Here is a 20,666-nt window from a genome sequence, read left to right as displayed (position 1 = left end):
AAACCACTACAATGAAGTTGCACAATATCGGAGCAATAACTGGATCACAATTAATTAGCATGAAAGGAAAATGAGGCGCTGATGAAAATGGCTGTAAGCAATTGTAGAATCGAGTGCAATCCTGTTATTTCTCAAGTTTTACCCAATTTGCTGCATGGTCTAGCAGAAAAATATTTACATTGAGTTAGAAAGGGGGAAATCAGTCACTGAACTACCAGCTATCCCCTATGAATTACACTAAATTATGTCATTAACTGAAGGTCTTCATGTGAGCTGCTGGGAAGCATTTTCTTTTTCCACCTCCCTCGACAAACTATTCCTTTACGCTCAGATCCAGTTTCTTTCCAGTCATGCAACATTAACCGCACTTTAAAAATCAGTAGTTTGATGTTCATTCTCACAAACTGGGCCATTAGGGTCATTCAAAAGCCAAGAGCACCACTCACATTTCCATGCCAATGTATCAATGAAGGATGAAAGAATGAACAAGAATGAGTTATATATAAAAAGTCTTCCATTGTGTGCATTCCTCAAGCTTAGGTCCTCTCCTAAAAGCCCGGGACTCTGAGGATTCTGCGCAGTATCTTAATTGTTCCTAGGACTCCACTCTTCTGCATAGAGACCTCTGATTTTGTGTCTGGAATCTGCTGGAGCCACACTTCCAGCTTTGGGGTCACAGTCCCTCATACTCCTATTACCACAGGGACCCCTTTATGCTTTACCTTCCAAATCCGCTCCATTTGTTCCTTCCCCCGAGTGTTTCCCTAGGGGCGTCTCACGCTCCTTCTTTCTGTTGTTGCTATCTGCTGGAATTGCCATGTCTGTCCCTTGTCAACCACCATTTTCTAGTTAGTTGGCTAAGAAGCTGCATGTTTGCCAAAAACTTGGGCTAACTGGGATTAGCCCTGTTGTTCTCAACACCTTCGTTGGTGTCTCCCAAATGCTGGATTAGAAGTAGATGAGATAATCTAAAGATGTTTCGGTACACTATTCCAACCACAAGGTTGTGCGTCTCAATGTATGCTGTCCCAGCTTGCATCTTATATCCTGCTACTATGTGGTGGATAGTGAGGCCTGTTGTTGTGCTGCCATGGTCAGAGCCTCTGTGTTGTCCTTCATGTTAGCCTTTTCCTAGCCACTGGTAGGATTTCTTGATGCCAGCGACTTCTTGCATCTATCCATGGCACAGTCCATGGAAGAACTTGGTCTTCCGTCGTAGTTCCTCCACCTGTGGTCACCTTATTATGCAAGTTGGGTCACCAGTTAGATGTAGGTATTGGTAGCTCAGATCTTATTCTTACTGCAGGCATTTGGCTGTGGCTGACCATCTTGCATATTCACTATAGTTCAGTTGGCCTGTTGGATTCCAGGTAGTCCACCTCTTCAGTCTGGATGATCTTCTCAGTCTTTGCAACCTTCAGAAAAGCTTATCCAGTCTGAATGACATCCTGATATCCTTGATTTAGATCCTTGTGAGGTGGATCAGTGAGTCAGTATCTCATTAATTCCTGCCACACAGCCTGATGTCATCAATGTACTGATGGTGATGATCATGGCTGACAGTTACTTCACTCCTGTGTCAATATCCACATCCACTCTTAGTGATGAGCTAAGAGTGAATATGTTCTGCATCATGGCTTGGGGTGGGCATCATCTAGTTTAGTTACACTACTTTCGTTTACCAGAGCCATTTTGCTGTGGCCACCAGATGACAGTTTTCAGTTGCTTTATTTTATTATTTATTCTGTTGTCTGATATTATAGAACTGAGCTACCAGGGGCTTTGTGGTCAATATAGACACTGGTCTTCTGTTCATCCAACATTTGCCATATGGGTAAATGGACTGGTTCTTATGTAGCGCTTTTCTATTCTGAGCACTCAAAGCACTCTGACATTCATACTCTGATGGATGTATCAGAGACCAAAGTGGGGATTGAACCAGAAACCCTCTGATTACTAGATGACCTGGTCTACCACCTGAGCTACAGCCTCTCGCATTGGGTTGGCTGGCACAGTAGCATAGTATTAAGCTGAGAGGCATCCAACTCAGTATGGCTTTGTTTATATGTCTCTCTGTCATGTTCCAAAGTAGGCTCGAGTTGCATTGCAGTCTAACCTGGGGACCCTTACGGGGTGCAGTGTTGAGTGGGATTTAAACCCCATGAGGGCCCGCTGCTTCCAGCTGATGTTACCTATAGCATAGAGCTAGCAAGCTAATCTAGTAATGACCTGAAATTCCTCGCAATTTGGGGACAGCAAACAGCATGGACAGCATTTGAAAAGGTTTTATACTGAAGCTTGGATCAGTTTTATTGAATTGAAAAAAACAAACAAACAAAACAAACAAACAAACAAACAATTTCCTTCTGGGTCAACCTTCAGGATCAATAAAGTTTTATTGAATTGAATTGAATTGTTCAAGCTTCTTACACACTGACAAAAGGAAGTTGCTTGCTACTTACAAGGCTGGACCCACATCTTCCGCAGGTTGCACAGATACTGCTAGTGACTGACCTTAGTATGGTTTTTGGGTTGTTGTTTTTTTTTGTCTATGCAGCATTGTCTGTCAATGATTAAAAAATATTGGAACTTTTTTTAAAAAAACAGACCACAGACATCCAGCATTATGCTCACTTTAACCAGTGTTTTATTTCTACACAATAAATGACAGCAAAATGAACATGATACTCATCTTTATGACTCTTTTATGAAAATATAGCACATATCAGACATGTTTTGCAATGTACCAGAGCACCAAAAAATATATAATTGCAACTGTGACAACAGAGAGAACAATCGGCTGAAACATAAAAGTCCAGTCTGTTGTATATGTGCCTGAAAAGTGCATACTGTGTAAGAAAAAAAGTGAGAGGAGGTCATCTGAGGGAGCAAGGGCCCACTGAGTTTGATGGCTACCTTTACAGTGTCAGTGAAATTCTCAGCAAACACAAAAGCATATGGATAAGACTCAGTAACATACAGTATGAAGTGAAGATAAATGAAATTGTTGTTGGTTAGTGTCAGTCAACTCAGACAAATGTGAAATGAACTTCTCAATATATAATAATGTTAAGTTTAATTATGAGGATGAATCTGAACAGACTGCTAAGAAATTATTATGATATTATTCATCTAAAAAACAAATAATTTATGACACATTGGATAAATTCATGGTTAAGACAGCTGACAACAGTACTAGCATTAAGCCATTAGGAACAAATAAATGAAGACAAGTGGTGTGGTAAAGCATCACTTTTTTGTGTTGTTTTTTTTTTCCTTTTTGTTTTGTTTTTGTTTTTTTTGTTTGTTTTGTTTCTGTCTTGCAGGTGATACTTTGACACAATGCACAACATTTCACGGTTCATTTCATTGTATAATAGTTATGATAAAAATCAATCGGAGACCTACTCCCAAACAGTTAGTACATGGTTTGCAAATACAATCATCATATAATATTATTACTATTTACATCTTAAAATATATTTGTTGAGCAACTGAGTACGAAACATTGCAGTAATACCACTAGATATCCACATACTATGCAAATACACTTTTTTTGTAGGTCCAACTCAGAAGAAAAGGGCAATCCAACTTTTTTTTTAAATTGATTTACTGAACGATTAGGAAACAGACATAAGGGACCGTTCTATAGCAAGAGGCCTGTGAGAGGTACTTCATGTCTTACAACACGCATAGACAATTTCTTACGAGATGGCACACCAGTATTTTTCTCCACAAAGATTTGTGCAAAAACATTAGGTATTTAGACACACTTTCTCGCACTCTCCACTGCACTTTAAATGAGTTAGACACAACGTTTCCGACATTTTTTTTTACATAACGTAAAAAGCCAGGTGTTAAATGAAAAGCAAAAAACAAACAGTTGTTGATGGAGATGTGGAGAATTACTAAAGCCTTGCAAAAAATGTTGCCATAAACGTCATATTATGTGATAAGCATATGCTGTAGGTGAGGCGAACTGTTGAGCCTAACTTCAAAAGACTCTGTAAGCTGGGCAAACATCCTCTCTAATTTTCGCAGGGCAAGCTTGACCCTGCTTGCCCTGAACAGGCATACCTGACAGTGACAGATGAGGCAGTGTGTCGAGGTGTGGGGAGGTGGAGGTAGCAAGGGGGTGGGAGGGGTGGTAGGAGTCCCAGAGAGATATGGTTGCCAACCCCAGGAGAAACTCTGACTCACTGGCCTCGGCGTGTTGCCAGTCAGGCTGGCCACCCCTGGCTTAGGGGCAGCCTCTGTGAGTACACATTTTCACACCTGGACAAATAGCTAGACAGGCCAGGAAAAGCAGTCCACCCGTTCCTACCTCTACCCCTACCCACCTTCTACTTTTCTGCCATCCAAGAACACTCACCATCACCTGCCTACTGACCTCCAGTCCAATTTTTCCCTTTAATTTTCAAGCCCTTTCTTTGCCATTTGCCAACGTTCTTCTGTGCTCAGCTGCCTGTTCCTTGTGCATTACAATGGTTTCTCAAAACATTACTTGTTACATTATTTGTAGTTGTACTCGGCCATTATACGGTTAAAACTCACTGCATGTGTGTGTCTGTGTGAATGTGTTGCATGTCTGCCTCGGTGTGTGTGTTTTACAAAAAATGAGAAACAAAGAAAAACGAAACGTTTACATTCTATTTTTGACAAAAAAAAATATACACTGCACTCAGTAACATTTAAATATGGTGAATCATCACTGTTTGCAAGCAATATCCATCTACACATATTGAGCAACGTGAGAAGTTCTTTCTGTGGTTGTTGGTCTAAATTGTACTGTTTATGTCTTATCAGTGCTTGACAGCATTGATCACAATATACTGTGACAACAGAGACAGAATGACAGTTTTGACTCGCAACCTATAATATGTTGGTTTATAGGAACAATGTAAAAAATAACTTACATGGACATTAAATATAACTTAAAAAAGTATAACACTCTCAATAAATAGTTCTACTATTTACACCATTGTTATGAGACTCAAAATGTCGCTAAAATACCAAAAATATAGAAGCAGCAAACATTACAAGCATGAGGTACAGCAAGGGATCGTGTGATGACTACAGTAGAGAGGTGACGTCCTCATCCAATGCACGACTGTATAATTTCTCTCATGACTATCGCGGTTAGCTATGGCTTATGGGTACCTTCTCAAATATAAACAAAATAATTTTTCAAGTTGACATTCAGTCACATTCTGTAGACTTTCTTGGTGATAACAATCACTTGTTTTGGTATCCAGACATCAGCTGATGATGCACATAATGGCTGAGGAGGATATTTCTAAATGATTCTAAGTATGTGGAAGCAACAACAGATTACTCTTTTTTTATACAGTGAAGGAAAGGGTCCAATGACAGGTTTCAGATTCATCCCAGCTGGAATGGCTTTCCAGTAACCTCAGTGGCAGATGATGAACCACAGTACTGCATATTACTGGTATGGTGTAGTGAATGTAGGTCAGTCTCCCCCCACTGGTGACAGTTTTATGTAAAGCAGCAGAATCTGGAGTACTAATATTACATATAATTTGATAATATAATATAAGACATTTTTTACCAGGACTATATGGTATTCAATAAAGTGTTAAATGCAATCTTAAAAGATCATATAGCCTTTAGAATGACCTTACAAAGTCTTTCAAGAGTCCCTGTTAACGGGAATTTCTTCATTTACACACTTCTTCAATATCTCTTGGTTTCTCTGGCGCAATGCTCACCTTCAGCCTTAGATAACATATTACACAAACACCAAGGAAACTAAAGATAAATAAAAATTTTAATCTAACTAGATCTTAATTATGTGATAACTATTTCTAAATGTGTACTGATGTGTACACATTGTCCAGTTGTCTTGGATTTGGGGCTTCATTGGATTATGTATAAAGGGATATATGTTTCATAACGACAACACTTCCATACTTCATTAATAATATCAAATGCAAAATGTGTGACCATATAGGTCAGATACAAGAAAGGAAAAACAAAACAAAACAACAGAATAGCAACACACAGAGTCAAATGGCCAAATATCATACAGTTTGATTCAGGTCACCATTTTGACAATAGCAGCGTCTAAACATTTTTGAAATATTTACTTTTTCCCCCCTTACATGACAGCTAGAAAGTGCAGTAACTGAGGTCAATAGTACAAACACTGATTTAATATGACATTTTCTTAAAATGAAATGCATGATAAAGGACAAAAAACCCTCCTGTCCAAGAACATATAGCAATATTTACACGTTATCTTGATTTTTTTTCCTTTATATTTGGTGGAAAATAATACCTTCACTTTTTTTTATATGTTTTATATGTTTATATGTGACTTGTTTTATTGGTTCTATTGCGCTGACACTACAATTTAGGACCACGTATTTATGAGAATGATCTGGAATTCTATAGCAGCCTAATGTTTGTCACAGGGACTGTGCCACTGGCCCAAGTTCAATGAAATTAAATGTATATTCAAGCCACAAATATGATTTCAGCCAAATGGGAGCAGCAAATGTTGGACCAATATGCTAAGCAGCCTTCATTATCAAATGTGCATGAGAATAAAACTTGTGTGTATGTGTCTGGATAGAAGAGTAATAAGATACCGTGCTATTGTAGCAGCCGTGTAGTCTGACATAATCTAACACAATGGGGCCAGAAAACCCAAGATTCACAATACTGAGAAGAGCTGATCAGAACAAGCAAGTGCACTTTGTACTGAAGAGTAAAAATTACTTAAAGCAGACACAGCCAGAAAACGTAGGGAGTTTTGATCGTGTTGTGACTGCAAATGTTGTGTTGACATATACATCCAAATGTCATTTTCATGTACAACCTTGTTGCCTGCAGAGCTAGAATACTATAGCATCCAATAGTCCTGAGGGGGAGAGAAAGAGAACGTGTGTATATGATTGCGTACATAAGCAATGTGTTGGTGGGCAGATATGGTCTTTGACCTACGCCCTCTCTCACAGACTATATCCACCCCTTCAACTCGGTACTCCTGTGTGACTGTGCTGTGCAGTACTGTGTGCTCAAGGAAGCCACAGACTACAGGAAAGCACTTACTACATTCGGAGAGCGACTGGGATGTTTTTAATTTCAGTTTAAACAGTTTGAATCGGGGCTTGAGGTAACAAAGTTCTTATCAAGCGTCGCAAGGGATGAGTTGAAACTGAAACTAAAATCATGCGAGCCCAAAGTGAGGTGTTATCGATGACATTCCTTAAGTCGTGATCAATGTATGTTGTATTTTTCTTTTTCTTTCTTTTGGGGGTTACTGGGTGAAAGAGGCAAGGACAACTGAGGTTCTGGATTTCTTTTAAAGTTCTTAGTGCATTTTATATGTGGTGTTGTCAACATGTGTTCTAATGCAATCTGTGTTAATGTGAGAAAATGTATTATGAGCAAACATAGAGGTGTGAATGAATGCTATAAAGAGGTACTTTAAGCAGCAAGGAAGACAAAGCTGTCTAACCCAGTTAAATGTTATTATGTGAAGATGGACAGTAGTGAAAGCCCTAAAATGTTTTCACTATGCTTTTGGGATTTTGCTCTATACTTATTAAATCGTCTTCGGAACCTGTTTCTGTGGCTAGCTGTGGTTTGTGTGCGCCTTTATATTTGGGGTCTTTGTGAGTGTGTTGAATCTACGACTTCCATATTAACATGGCTCTCTTATTCCCCACCAAGATAGAAATAACCTAAAGCCTCTGATGTGCCAGTGAAGAAACACACTTTACTTATAGTGACACACAGATATAGAATATCTGATCAGCACCAACTTCTAGCCCCTCCAAAAAAAAGTTGAACAAGCTTTCAGAGTGTGTGAAGATTATTTTTAACATTTGTCTTAACTTCCTTCATATTTCCGAAACACGGAGGCAAAATCAATTCTGTCCTCGACGTATGCATTTTGATATTCCTTTGGTTCAATCACTTGATTGTAGAGTAAGGTCACTAAAATAGACACTAAAGCCAGCACAAAACTCAACAAAAGGCATGCTACCTAGGCTTGGTTATGTTGTTGTTGTTGTTGTTTGGTTTTTTTTGTTCTTTTTTGTTTTGTTTTGTTTTCTCATTTTTTTCAAAAATGTCTGCTTCATGTAATTCATTTTATTTTGTGTTTTTTTTTTCTTGCTTTGCTTAATTTGTACTTTAATGATTTAATGTATTGCAGGGGTTACTTTCCTTTAAGCTGAAAAATGAAGGTTTTATGGAGTCCCATCTTCTTTTCTGTATCTTTCGGTTGTGGAGAGATGGAGGCATTTCAGCAGGTTGGGGTTGCAGTATGGATGGATGGAGAGGTATGCCTTTTAAGCAGCATGTGCAGGAAATCGAAGGCCAAGAAGAGGATGAAGGAGAGTCTGCCTCAGCCACTTTGGCTATGTGGTGTTGGGGAAAGGGTCCTAGGTTGTTGAACAAAGGGTCCTTGCTAAGGTTGGTCACCCCAGGGAATGGACATGCTCATCCTTTCTGTTCTCTACAGCATTGGGATCCCGACAGGAACACTCATCTCGTAAGTCACAGGACATTGGGAATGGAATCACCTGGGTAGGAGAGAATGAGAAACTTAAATTCATATGTAATTACCAACTTTAGAGCCCATCTATGCATTTTTTTAATGCTTATCAAGTTTATTTAAGTACAAGCACAAACACATGCTTTTTATCCTCAAAACTGAAGTTGACCAGATATTCTTAGACAAAACCTGAACTCTACCTAATCCTGAAGCTAAACTGTTACATCCACAATGTCACTATAGTAACGCTTCTTCATAACCTCAATGTACAACACCAGCTCCAAAAGAGTATGGACACTGTGTAAAAAAATAAAAAAAACCCAAAATGGAATAATTTGCAAATCTCATAAAGCCGTGTTTTATTTTCAATAGAAGATAGAAAACCATTGTACCATTTTCTGCTGGAACATTTTACAACTAATTAAGTTAAATGGGAGCATGCCAGTAACGTGACTCCATATAAAAACAGCATCTTAGACAGGCAGAGTTTCTTATAAATATAGAAGGGCAGTGGATCCCAAATCACACAAAACAAAAGAAAAAAAAATCAACTACAATGCAAAATCCCCAAAAGTTGATTCTTTTCATCTGGACGTAGCGTTTTTAGTGGAGGAATGTTTCATCACTCATCTAAGTGACTTCTTCAGTCTCAGCTGACTGCAGGTTTCCCCAACCTTATAAACAATACATTTGCACAGTGACTGACACTAGCACCACTGAGGAACAATGGGCTGTAAGGTCAGTTTCATAATCATAATATGTCCATTGTCATGACCGTTGATCACAACCACTGATCAAAGACGATTAGTACCATTCACAAAGAGTTGGGCATCCCCAGCATCCAACATCAGCATGGAGGACAGGAAGGCACTCACATAACTTCGTAATGACCAGATGATGAGAATCAACTATTTGAAATTTCCATATCTGGATGATTGAGCATGCATCAAGATACAATAAACAATATTATCAAAAGAATATGGAGAAGTCTCTGTGCGCTATAGACAAAGCTGAAGATCTGGATATCTTTGGACCCTCAGGTTACATTGCATTAAAAACTGGCATGATTCTGTTATCAGTGCATGTGCTCAGGAACACTTCCAGAAATCCTTTGTGAACACAGTTCACCATGCTGTTCACAAATGCAGGCTAATGCTCTGCCATTCAAAGAAGAAGCCATATTATCATTTTAAATGAACCAAAGTTCAATGCTGCTCTTTGGTCAGAGCAATCAAACTTGTATTTATTTATTGAAAATATGGATGCTGTATGCTCTGGACCATGAAGAAGAAAAGGACCATCCCACTTGATGTAACTGCTCAGTTCAAAAGCCTGCATCTCTTATGTTATGGGATACACAACATAAGAGATGTGTAAACTGGCAGCTTGCACATCTGCAAAGATGCATCGATATTGAATGGCATGTACAGGTTTTAGAGCAATATTTACTCCCATATGGATGACATGTTTTTTAATCAAGGCCTGTCAAACAACATGGCTTCATAGTAGAAATGTCCAGGTGCTGAACTGGCCTGCCTGCAGTCCAGATCTTTCACCAACTGAAAACATTTGGCAAACCATGAAAAGAAAAATACAACAAAGAAGACCCAGGACTGTTTGAGCCGCTGGGATCCTCTATCAGACAAGAATTGGACAGCATTCCTCTCCCAAATGTCCAGCAACTGGTTTCTATTTACATTTTACACCACATCCAGCTTTTTTGAAATTGAGATTGTAAAATATGAAAATAAGAGAAAAAAATGTCTGAGAGGCGTAGCACCATGAAACTAATGGACAATTACATCTAACAAGTCTTCTCATGCTAGACATTTGCAGTACTTTATGTGATACCATCAAACAGTAGTATCATTCTACTATGAGGTCACTTTAGTGTTTGGTCTTTTTTTCAACATTATCTGCTCATAGAAGACTCATGATATTAACCATACTATCACAGCAATTGATCCCCTGGTTTTTTCTGATAGTCTTATGTCGAAGTGAAATCCTGCAGGTGAACACAGAACCGGAAGATCAGTGGACATTGCCTCTGGCTTTGACGTCACTAGATAACGAAGGTAATGCGTCACAAGCACCGGCTGCTGCTGATTTGTCTGCCCACCTCTTGGGGGGCCTGCTTCAGCTGATTCGGTACACAAAATGTGTCCTTCATCTGCAGGCCAAACAAGAAACACGTGTGGTCCAAGCAGTGAAAGGCAGCTGGTGAACCAAGGATGTCTGCATTTTGTCCTGTTTGCTTCCAGTGTCACTATCAGTGTCACTTTTTTCACGTTAGAGCCGAGTGCTATTTCATTTTTTGCACAATGCATGTCAGTATACACTGTAAATGTATAGAAACTGGTCAGTGCAACCAGCAGATTCTAACAGCATGTCTCAAAACAAAGACAGCTATTAGTGAAAGCTATCTGGCTACTTTGTTTCCAGGGGAGGATCATTGTGCTATTAACTAAATACGGAGTAGCTGCTGTATAATTACTGAGACTACTTCTGCTATGCCATCTTACAAATTACACCATGAGCTCATGCTATCTAAGAAATTAGAATTTCTCATCTACTAAAAGATACTGTTAAAAACTTAATTTGATCTACAATCACACACTGATGTCTCGAGATCTTGTTGATTTCCTGTCAACAACTAAACAATTTTATCAGATCTTTAAGTTTCTGATAGTTTTCATTAGATTCAGTATAACTCTAATGGCATTGTGTAGTGCAGAGGTCCAAAGCTTGTGAGAGTGAGGTAAAACTGGAAGAAAGGTGGCCTGCTGATAAGCAAACAGTCTCTAAGCTATTAAAGCTTCAGCCACAAAAGCTTAAAGATCAGTCAACCAACCTCCAGTGGCTAGGAAAAATATGTATCCTCTGATCCCTTGGAAAGTGGTTTTTGGAGGTTGCTGGCTATCTCCAGTGAGTCAAAAAGAGGGTGCTGCACCAAAAAACTCTGTAGGATTGATTTGGCTACTGCATCTTTTGAAATGTGTTGGCTGCAGTGGTATGGAACAGCATTTACTTTGGAGCCAAGCATTCTAATGCGTAGCCTTTTTTCCTCAGCCACACGTTTTATTTTGCATGGATACGGCAGTAGTCTTCCTGACCAGTGAGAGCTACTGTCTAACAATAATTTGGAAACTAATGTCAACTACTAGTACTAACTAGTAGTAGGTGATTGTGCAAACTTCTGGTGACTGCAGGTACCTGCTAGAAACCAACGCATTTGCAAAGAGATTTTCTGTGTAGGGCCATATACCAATATACCATATACGGCTACATACCAGTTTGTGACAAGTTTCACACTAGCAGCTGCCAGCAACTTGTATTATACATCTATTATACACGTTTCCATAGTGGCCAGTAGTTTCCAGGGGTCAGTGACCTGCTTCAAGGCTTGCATGACTGAAATAAGGTGTGCTAGCCTTTTTAAAAAAAATTTGATTTCATAGTACATTTCTAAATTTTTTTTTACCATAGTCAAGCAAAATTTGAAATTGCTTTCGATTGCAGTTAAAAGAAAATGCTTACAACCAAAATGTTATACCTTCATTGGTGGCAAATGACATGAAACAGTGGCAATAATTTTAAGAATTGGGACTCTATTGACAGCGGGTCTGTGGGGGGAGCATGCTTGTCCCCGGGGAGCAGTGACGCAGGCTCTCCTTTGAAATTAGGTATAAAATAAGTTGTTTATGTGTGGGGGCGGTGTTCTTAATGTCAGGGCCAGGTGGGCAGTGCCCAGACTCCTCTGAGAAAATGAGGCCTACATGTGATGACTTTACAAGCCCAAGGCCAGACACACTTCAAAAACAGCTGTCAAATGCATGACCGGAGTTTCCTTTGTAGCATTTTGAAGCCAAGAACACGGGCTTCCTCATTCCCGTACAACTCTTCTTAGTTTAATTACAATAATTCTCAGTTTCACACTTCCACATTGTTTCTTTTAGAGTGTCTTGCTTGCTGTGTCTTGCTTTATTATTCCCCTTCTCTTGCAGCACACTTTCTCAATACACTTCCCATTCCTTTATTTCTCCTCCAAGGGCACTTCTGTTTATCTCTCAATCTAGAGAGTGATGGTGGGTGGCAAATTTGACATGGTTTCCTTTGACCTTGACCTCCATGGTGGCTGCGCCAGCTGCCACATCTGGCCCTGACTTAAGGTTCTCTCAGGGTGGCTGGGAAATTAGACTGACTGACTGGCCTTGTGGGCCTGGGGGCCGTCGTGCTGCCCTATGTCCCTGGGCTAGAAAAGGCCTGTGCGAGGACACCCACTGACAGCAACATGAAAGCCCTTCAGAAGAACGCAGACCTTGTCAGAGCCACATCCTTCCATTTCAGGAACAGGTCAAAATAACAGAATCCCTATCGACATGTCTGTGTTTGCAGTTTGTGCGTGTAAGCCAGCGCTTAAAGGAAAGAAGGTGGTTTTTTGTGGAAAGGGCTGGGGGAAAGGGAAATGGCTTATCTAGAGATCTAGAGATACCAAACTGTTTATTACGTAAATTACGTAAATAAGATTATTAGAGGGAATTGTAAGCAGCCATATATATTTTTATATGTCATTATAGATTAGAGTGTGTTAATACGATGTTTTGCTTTGTTATTCAGTCTTTATCTAGAATTTAAGATATAAGGGAAACCTAACCTGTGGCATGTTCATGCTCCTACATTCATATATTACATTCACAGGTCTCAAGATTTCAAAGAATTGTTTGTCACAGCACCAAGAGCCCTAGTGTACTGAAAAACCTAAAAATGAATTATCAGTGAAATCTTACAAGTATATGAGTCTGAGATCACTGAGGCCATTAGGAAATTTAAATTAAAAGTCACAGACTGTAAAAAAAATATGCTATAAATACAAAATTGGAATGAGAGCGAGAGACAGAAAGAAATATGGGCAAAAATAAAGTTGTTACAGATTAGATATGGAAGGAAAAAGAGCCACTTAAGAACCAAAGAACACATAACTAACTTTTGGCAATTCAAATGCAAGCACTTGGCATCAGTTACCAGCCTAAACCCCTAAAACCTGTGGGGAGTGTGTCCTCCCGCTGTGTAACTACCTTTGCTCAGCTGTGTAGAAAAGCCCTGCTCTTTTTATTCACATTATTATGCCCCTCTCTCTCTCATATGCTTTTTTGCCCATTCCACCTTCAGTCCTTGCTCCCCACACTCAGACAAATAAATAGTAGGAATTAAAGGAAACTATGCCATTAAAATCAGAATTTTATCACAGTACACTGGCCTCCATGTGGAAAAGCAACAGCCACTTTTCATAAAAGATCATGTGTTAAAGATTGTGTGTTTCCAGGCGACTTACATAGAGACAGGATTTGTTTTTGTTTCAAAAGATGGATTGCAGCCTAAAAGGATAGCGGTTAGTAGATATCAGACTGTCACTTGAACAAAAAACATCAGTCATGACACATAGCAAATCATATGTTGAGCATACTTGTGCTAGACTAAGAGTGGTAAACAGCGGCGAGGGGCTGGGAAGGATCTCAGCGCTCACCCGAGACCCAAATCAGACAGAAAAACATACAGGCACATTCATAAAATGTTCTCAAAGAGAGGCCAACTATATCCAAGAAAGGAATTCCTTCCAAAATAGGTGGTGGGGGGGCTAAAAAAGGGTCTTGTTCAGGGAACCCTCAGAAAGGCACACTCCATAACCCTTACTTCCTCTCCTCTCTGCCTGTCCAAATCCAGCCAACAGCTTGCAACTATTAAGGGGAGATCCTGTGGTGACCTTACGTGCAGCCAGTCCTTGCACCTTCAAAGCTCCTGGGGTTGAACAACACATAGCAAGTCATCCAGAACTCCTAATACACAAATCATTACCAAAACAAAGGAATATAGCAGTATTTGCTGGGAAGTGGAAGAAAAGTAAACGAGGTCCATTGCTTTTCAGTACACTGCTACTTTGCCCTCTTTCCTTCCCCTTCCAGCTGTTATTCAGCTCTTATCGGGAATATTCTGAGCAAACAAGCAAAAAGAGAAAGCTCTGGAAAACTTAAGTGAAAATTACATAATTCCTTTAATATGATTTTGTTTGGTAAGAAAACAAAGTGCTCAGGAATTGTGTCTGGAGGAAATTGTATTACATTCCAAACATTAAGATTTTTCATATTGAACTGTTGAATCAGTTCACATTTTAAGAGGCATGGATTGTGATGCTGGACAACATAATAATAAACAATCGTGCAACAGCGGTAAAGAAGTCACTTTAAGCGGCTTTCATTAACTGGGGTGTACAGATGTTTTCATGAATTGTGTTGTATCTCTTCCATCATTGAACTGACATAAAAATGATAAACTACTGACCCTTACATGACCTTTTTGGATTTTGGTTGCAGAATAAAGAAGTGAGGGTGAATACTTATGGATTTATCTATTTATTATCCACAGACTTGCTGGACGGACTCAAATCATAGAAAAGATATAAGATGATGAGTTCATGTTGGAAAACCATTTTGTCCTGTTACCAAAATAGAGAAGTAAATAGAAGTAATCAGGCAAATAAGATCTGTCTGTAGTTTAATGAAAATAAAGCGCCAGTAAGTTCAATAGCATAAACTAGGAACAATAACAAGCAAGAGTAAAATTCCTACTGAATGACCAATGCATCACCAGCAGTAACTGATGGTTTGTGTCTGTTCAGGTGCGTTTTGTTTGCGTGTGAATTAGAATAGGCGAGAGTGAGAAAAAAAAAGACAACCCAAGTGACTGAAAGTGGGAATGGGTGAAGGGAAGACTGCATGATAATGAGATAATGAATGAGGGAATGCAGAGATGGGGGTGGGGTGTTGGGCTCCTATGGGATTTTCCATTAGTCCTTGAGAAGGCTTTGCTGGTTCTCATTCTTCTGTAGGCTACTATCACAGCTCATATGTCCATTCACGCTCTCTACAATGCACCACCTTTACTCAGTTTATTCATACTAGACAAAAAGGCATTTAAAAACTACTCTTCTCACCCTCAATGGTTACCATGTTGGCTACGTTAAGAAGCTAGCTGAAGAAAGATTCATTTTCAGTGTAGAAGGTGATGGCAAAAGCTAGCTAGCTTACACAAACAACATGAAATTATTTTGTGTTACGGCGTTGACTGGTGTTTGGGTTTCGTTGTTTATGTAGAAAAAGTTTGTACTAGTTGTACTCCCAGAGCCTCAACTAGTAAATATTTCCTAAATGCTGACGCTAATGTTAAAAAAATGCTAACTGCATGACAGCATTTCTATTTAGTGCACAGCTTTCACTTCTTCTTTTCTCACAATCATTTATCTGTTGGTTTTGCTTTATTTATGACATTTAATTACAGTGGAATTGCATGTAAAACTTTTAGAATTCATTATCAGTGTAAATTAACCACGTAGCTGTCAGGACAGAGACAAAATGGCAGTTAGCTGGAGAGTGCAGTGGGGTAATGTTGGCAATTACATGTCATACGTCTGATAAAACTCTGTTGCTGTCTACATGTACAGAAAATCACACTGAACAGAAATTCACAGAGATATAAACTGTCTGTCTATGTCAGCTGGGAAATGCATTAATCAGCAGGCCAGAGAAGCAGAATCTATAATGAGCTACACATTCCTTTTTTTTAATATATATCATATTTTTTTATGAATCTCTGCCCTGGGTTACCTGCCATGCATCTGTTCAATTTGGAGAAAATAAGCATCAGGTGCAAATAGCCCTGTAACTGACTTGTCTGAGTTGATCAAAAAGGAATGATTGTGAGAATACGAGATAAACAACTGAATCCAAATGTCTTATTAACGCAAGTACTAAAACAATAAATAGAGAGGAAATTTGGGCAGCGATATCAAAGTAACATATAAAGATTGTCAGGAAGGCTGTTAAAATGTAATAATTTAAAACTCGCATTCAGGTTAAATTGAGTTTCGTGAAAATAAGGTATGTTTATATTGGCCAAGACATTAAGCAACATGTGTTTGCGAGCAAAAAGCATCAATTAAGCAACGTGCTTGCAAGAAAAGGGATTAATATCAAACATCTGGTTTTCCTTTGTTCCCATATCAATTTCACATATCAGCTTAATTCCTTAGTGTTTCCTTTTTCTTTCTCACCCACAGTAACCTTTCCTTGCCCCTTGCTCCTGGCAGCTGATAAATCAAATTACAACTGGTTATTTCAGAGTAATTTTTTTTTAAATGCCTTGAATAATTTGCAGGGGACCCACTAGTGGAAAACACCAGCCAGTTGTAGTTGCAGTCCGTGCATAATGTCTTTAAGTAGAATTTGGACAAGCATTGTTCAGGTGTAAACCCAGGGGATCAACCTAGAGTGATTTAGAAAAACTTATAAAACTTTCCAATTTCTTTGAAAATTAAGAATTATAGCAGATCGCGGTAAAGATCACGGAGCTTATCTTCACCTCTTTGTTATTTCTAGTATGACTATTAGTGATAATAGCATTTACTGGATGGTTTCATGCTTAATTTGTGCAGTTATTTCAGTAATAGTTTTGTAAAAGTTTTGTGGATCACACTATTGCCTTTCAGTATTTGGCTTACAAATACTATAGCATTAAGCCTTCCAAGATTCCTCCTCAACAATTGAGGTTCTGCAAAGTGAAACCATACTTTGCTCGACAGTTTTGCCAATAAATATCATATTACTGCTTTTCTATCTATTACCAATATCTTTAGGTATTAGAAGGCAATAAAGTTATTTGGGGAAATGTTAGAAATGCTCTTTTCCCCTCAGCCTAGCCAGAGGCGTGTCCATATATGATTACCAGCAGCTGGTAGTCTGCACCCCAGCAGGGGAGGAAGAGTCAAAACAAACTTTGACTGTAGATTACAAGCTGTGCGTAAACTTGCATGCAGTGCTATTGAATACTAAGAATCCCACAAACTAAATGAACTTAAGACACAATTTCACTTTTTTTGTTGCAAGATGTTACAATAATATTTGTGTGTTCAAACTGAGCCAAATAAACATAAATGTACGATATTTCATCATTCAGGTCTGTAACATACAGCCAAAAATAACCAAAAACAATCAAGAATTTCCTTAACTGACCAAGTCAGTCATCATACCCATTAAAAATTCATTCATAGTGATTTAAAACAAGACTACAGGCAGAGTGACCCGGCAACAAAGAGCAGCTGAAGGTTGCTGTGGTGAATGCCCTGGAGAGCGTCACCAAGGAAGAAATAAAGTATCGGCAGATCTTTATCAGCTGTTACTGACTATGAGGGTGGTTTCACAAAATGTTTCTGTTTGCCTAATGTTTATTTGTTCAATTTTCTTTTAAAACCTGTAAACCTCAGGTTTTCTCTCTCGCACACTTCTTCTTATATTGATATATACTGAGACTTTTTCTTTAAAACTGAATGTACCAGAGAACATCAGAACAGAAATGTGTATTTGTCTAAATACTTGTGGTCTAGAGTATAGCGTATATTGCTCAAGTTTAATATAGAGTACACTGTCAAGATAGCTAATAAAGGTTTCTCTGAATCTGTTAATCTTGTGTTGTGCAGTACGTGGCTCTGTGGTTGACAGTTATAGAATGAGGAGATTACTTCTTTGTGCGCATGGTTTAAAAAGCATTTTTCAATGAATGCAGAATGTAAAAATTTATTTCTGATGTTACGCATTTTTGTATGTTTGTCTGTCTTTTTGTTGACAAGACTATGCATGAACTTCCAGAGTGATTTCTTGGTGAAGAGGTAGAGTATGGGCAAAAAAAAATAAATGCTAGTGCAGATGGGGATCGCTTTCTTTGAAGTTTTGAGATGGGGCATAGACATTTGTTTTGGCAGGGCATTGGCCCATGTCATTTGTGTGTATGTGTAATTGATAGCAAGGTTATCTAAAATTAACTAGAGAAATGTAATCAAACTTGGTGCATGCGGTGTATGAGCAACAGAAAGACCCATTAAATTTTGATACAAATTTAATTTCTTAAATTTAGAGTATAGAGTATAAGCCTTTGTGGAGGACACTGCTGTTTGATTGCGCTTTAAGATTTCTTTAGCGTTCAGCTAGTCTAAACAATTTCTGGAACATAGACACAGATGTCAAAACCTTCAAAAGCATTTCAGTTTTAAACTCTAGATGTGTTGCTTCCATCCAAACATAACATTGGACCATGCTACCCTTTGATGTATAACTTCTAACTCTCAAAAAATAAGGCCTGTTCTCCTGATAGGATCCGTCAATAAAAGTGCGTTATGCAAGTTCTGCCCAAAGGGTCAGAAGATTTTGCAATTTGATAACACTTCAGCAATTAGGTCACTTCATCAACTCTCTGCTGCGTTTGGAATACAATAGCTTAGATTTGATAGTTAACTTATAAAAGAAAGAACTCAAAGACTCAAATTTTGAATCACATTCTGATAGAAGCCAATAGCACATAAATAGAAGAAGGAAATCGAAGAATTTGTATTTTAAGATAGATATTCATAGTGATTTAATAAATAGATGCTAAAGATGAAGATGAAGCTGCTATCTAACAACCTTACTAAATATATATATATATATATATATATATATATATATATACACACACACACACACATATATATATATATATATATATATATATATATATATATATATATATATATATATATATATATACACACACACATATATATATACACACACACACACACACACACACATATATATATATATATATATATATATATATATATATATATATATATCCAAAAACATGAAATTGGGATATGACAAAGCTGTCCACTAAGACACAGTGACATATCCAGTGATACACATCAATTTCAATATAAATCCAGCCAGAAATACAGATGGATATGCCAGGAGTACAATCAAAGTCTTTCACCAGATTCAGAGAAACAGGCCAGGCCAGGAAAGCAGATGCTGCAGCCCAGAAGCTAAACTACACATCCATCTATAATTCTTGCCAACAGCTGGCTGGGATGAGACAGGCAAAGTACCTCTCAGAATTTAGGGAGTTAATACCACAGAAATCATCATTTTTTTAGAAATGCAATGCTGATTTTTAAAAATAGAAAACAAAATTCTTGAAAGGTTAAACGAATGCATAAATAAAGTGACAGTTCTCTTTTATTATTAGAATGAGTTAGTAAAGTAAATAAGATATACTTATCAAATAACTACAGCCTTTACTTTATATAGTCTAAAAATAAAGTAAAATTTCTACCCAAATTTCACATAATCGTGTGAACACACACTATACAAAATAACAGATTAGGTTACCACAGCAAGTGGTATTTTGACTAAAAAGACTATTGATGAAGTCTAAAACCTCCCACTCTCTTGAATTCAGGGTCTGTAATCTGTCTACCAGTACACACAAGACAAAGGAAGGAAGAAATTGTTTAGAGATCGTCCAAAAGGTGAAATACTATAGCTTTCAGCAGAACACTGTGATTCATTACAGTACACTGAAAATAGGATTTTCACAAGTATCAAACTTATTAAATTATGCAACCTCCACTGAATGCATAGCAGTAGAGTAAAATGAGAAAAACATATGCAGGAGGTGGGATTTTTCCCTAAAGTACCATAAGTACCACTGATTAGTGGGACTAGACCCAGCAAAGGTTTTTCTTGGGGGGGGTCTTATTTCCAGGTACATGAATGCCACTAACCTTTTTAGTCTTGACAGTCGATTGGCAGCAGTCTCCTCCATCGTAGTTACAGAAGGCTCTGTTGTTTACTGAGTCACAGTAGTTGTCTCCCATGAATGGCTATACCAAAGAGAAAGAGCCAAGCAATTAGGCAAAGACACTGATCTAAGAACATCCTGCCTTGTTAATTGCTGCCACAACTCTCAGAGTCTTTTGCTGTAGTTTTCTCTTGAGCATTTTGGGGCTTTTAGAAGCCTCTGGATAAATTTGCTGATAAATCTGATACATTAAATTTTCCTCATTCTTCAATGTGACTCTTTAAGCCCTTAGTCGGCCAGACCCGTAAATCAAACTGAGGACACCATAAACTATTCACTGCACAAAATGCTCCAGTAATTTGATTTATTGGGTTGGCCCCACCCTCTCCGCTTGGGTTACCAATCAGGTTATCCAATTGGCCAAAATGAGTGGATGATATCATTCTTCCATAAAGTAAGGTGGAATTCCTTC

The 20,666-nt window shown here is 38.3% G+C and overlaps 1 protein-coding gene across 1 annotated transcript in view; it reads right to left on the bottom strand.

The window, feature by feature from the left end:
* Positions 1–7,286: 7,286 nt before the first annotated feature.
* Positions 7,287–20,666, bottom strand: part of pappaa (pregnancy-associated plasma protein A, pappalysin 1a) — a 94,035-nt gene continuing 80,655 nt past the window's right edge. The window contains exons 21-22 of the mRNA XM_039615829.1: positions 20,178–20,276; positions 7,287–8,558 (exon numbers count right to left, since the gene is read on the bottom strand). Coding sequence (XP_039471763.1) covers positions 8,454–8,558; positions 20,178–20,276 — 204 coding nt within the window. The 3' untranslated portion in view covers positions 7,287–8,453. The remainder of the gene's footprint in view (positions 8,559–20,177; positions 20,277–20,666) is intronic.

The sequence above is a fragment of the Oreochromis aureus genome, linkage group 7, assembly GCF_013358895.1.
Source record: "Oreochromis aureus strain Israel breed Guangdong linkage group 7, ZZ_aureus, whole genome shotgun sequence".
NCBI classification, from domain to species: domain Eukaryota; kingdom Metazoa; phylum Chordata; class Actinopteri; order Cichliformes; family Cichlidae; genus Oreochromis; species Oreochromis aureus.
This window is presented reverse-complemented; position numbering and strand designations above follow the sequence as displayed.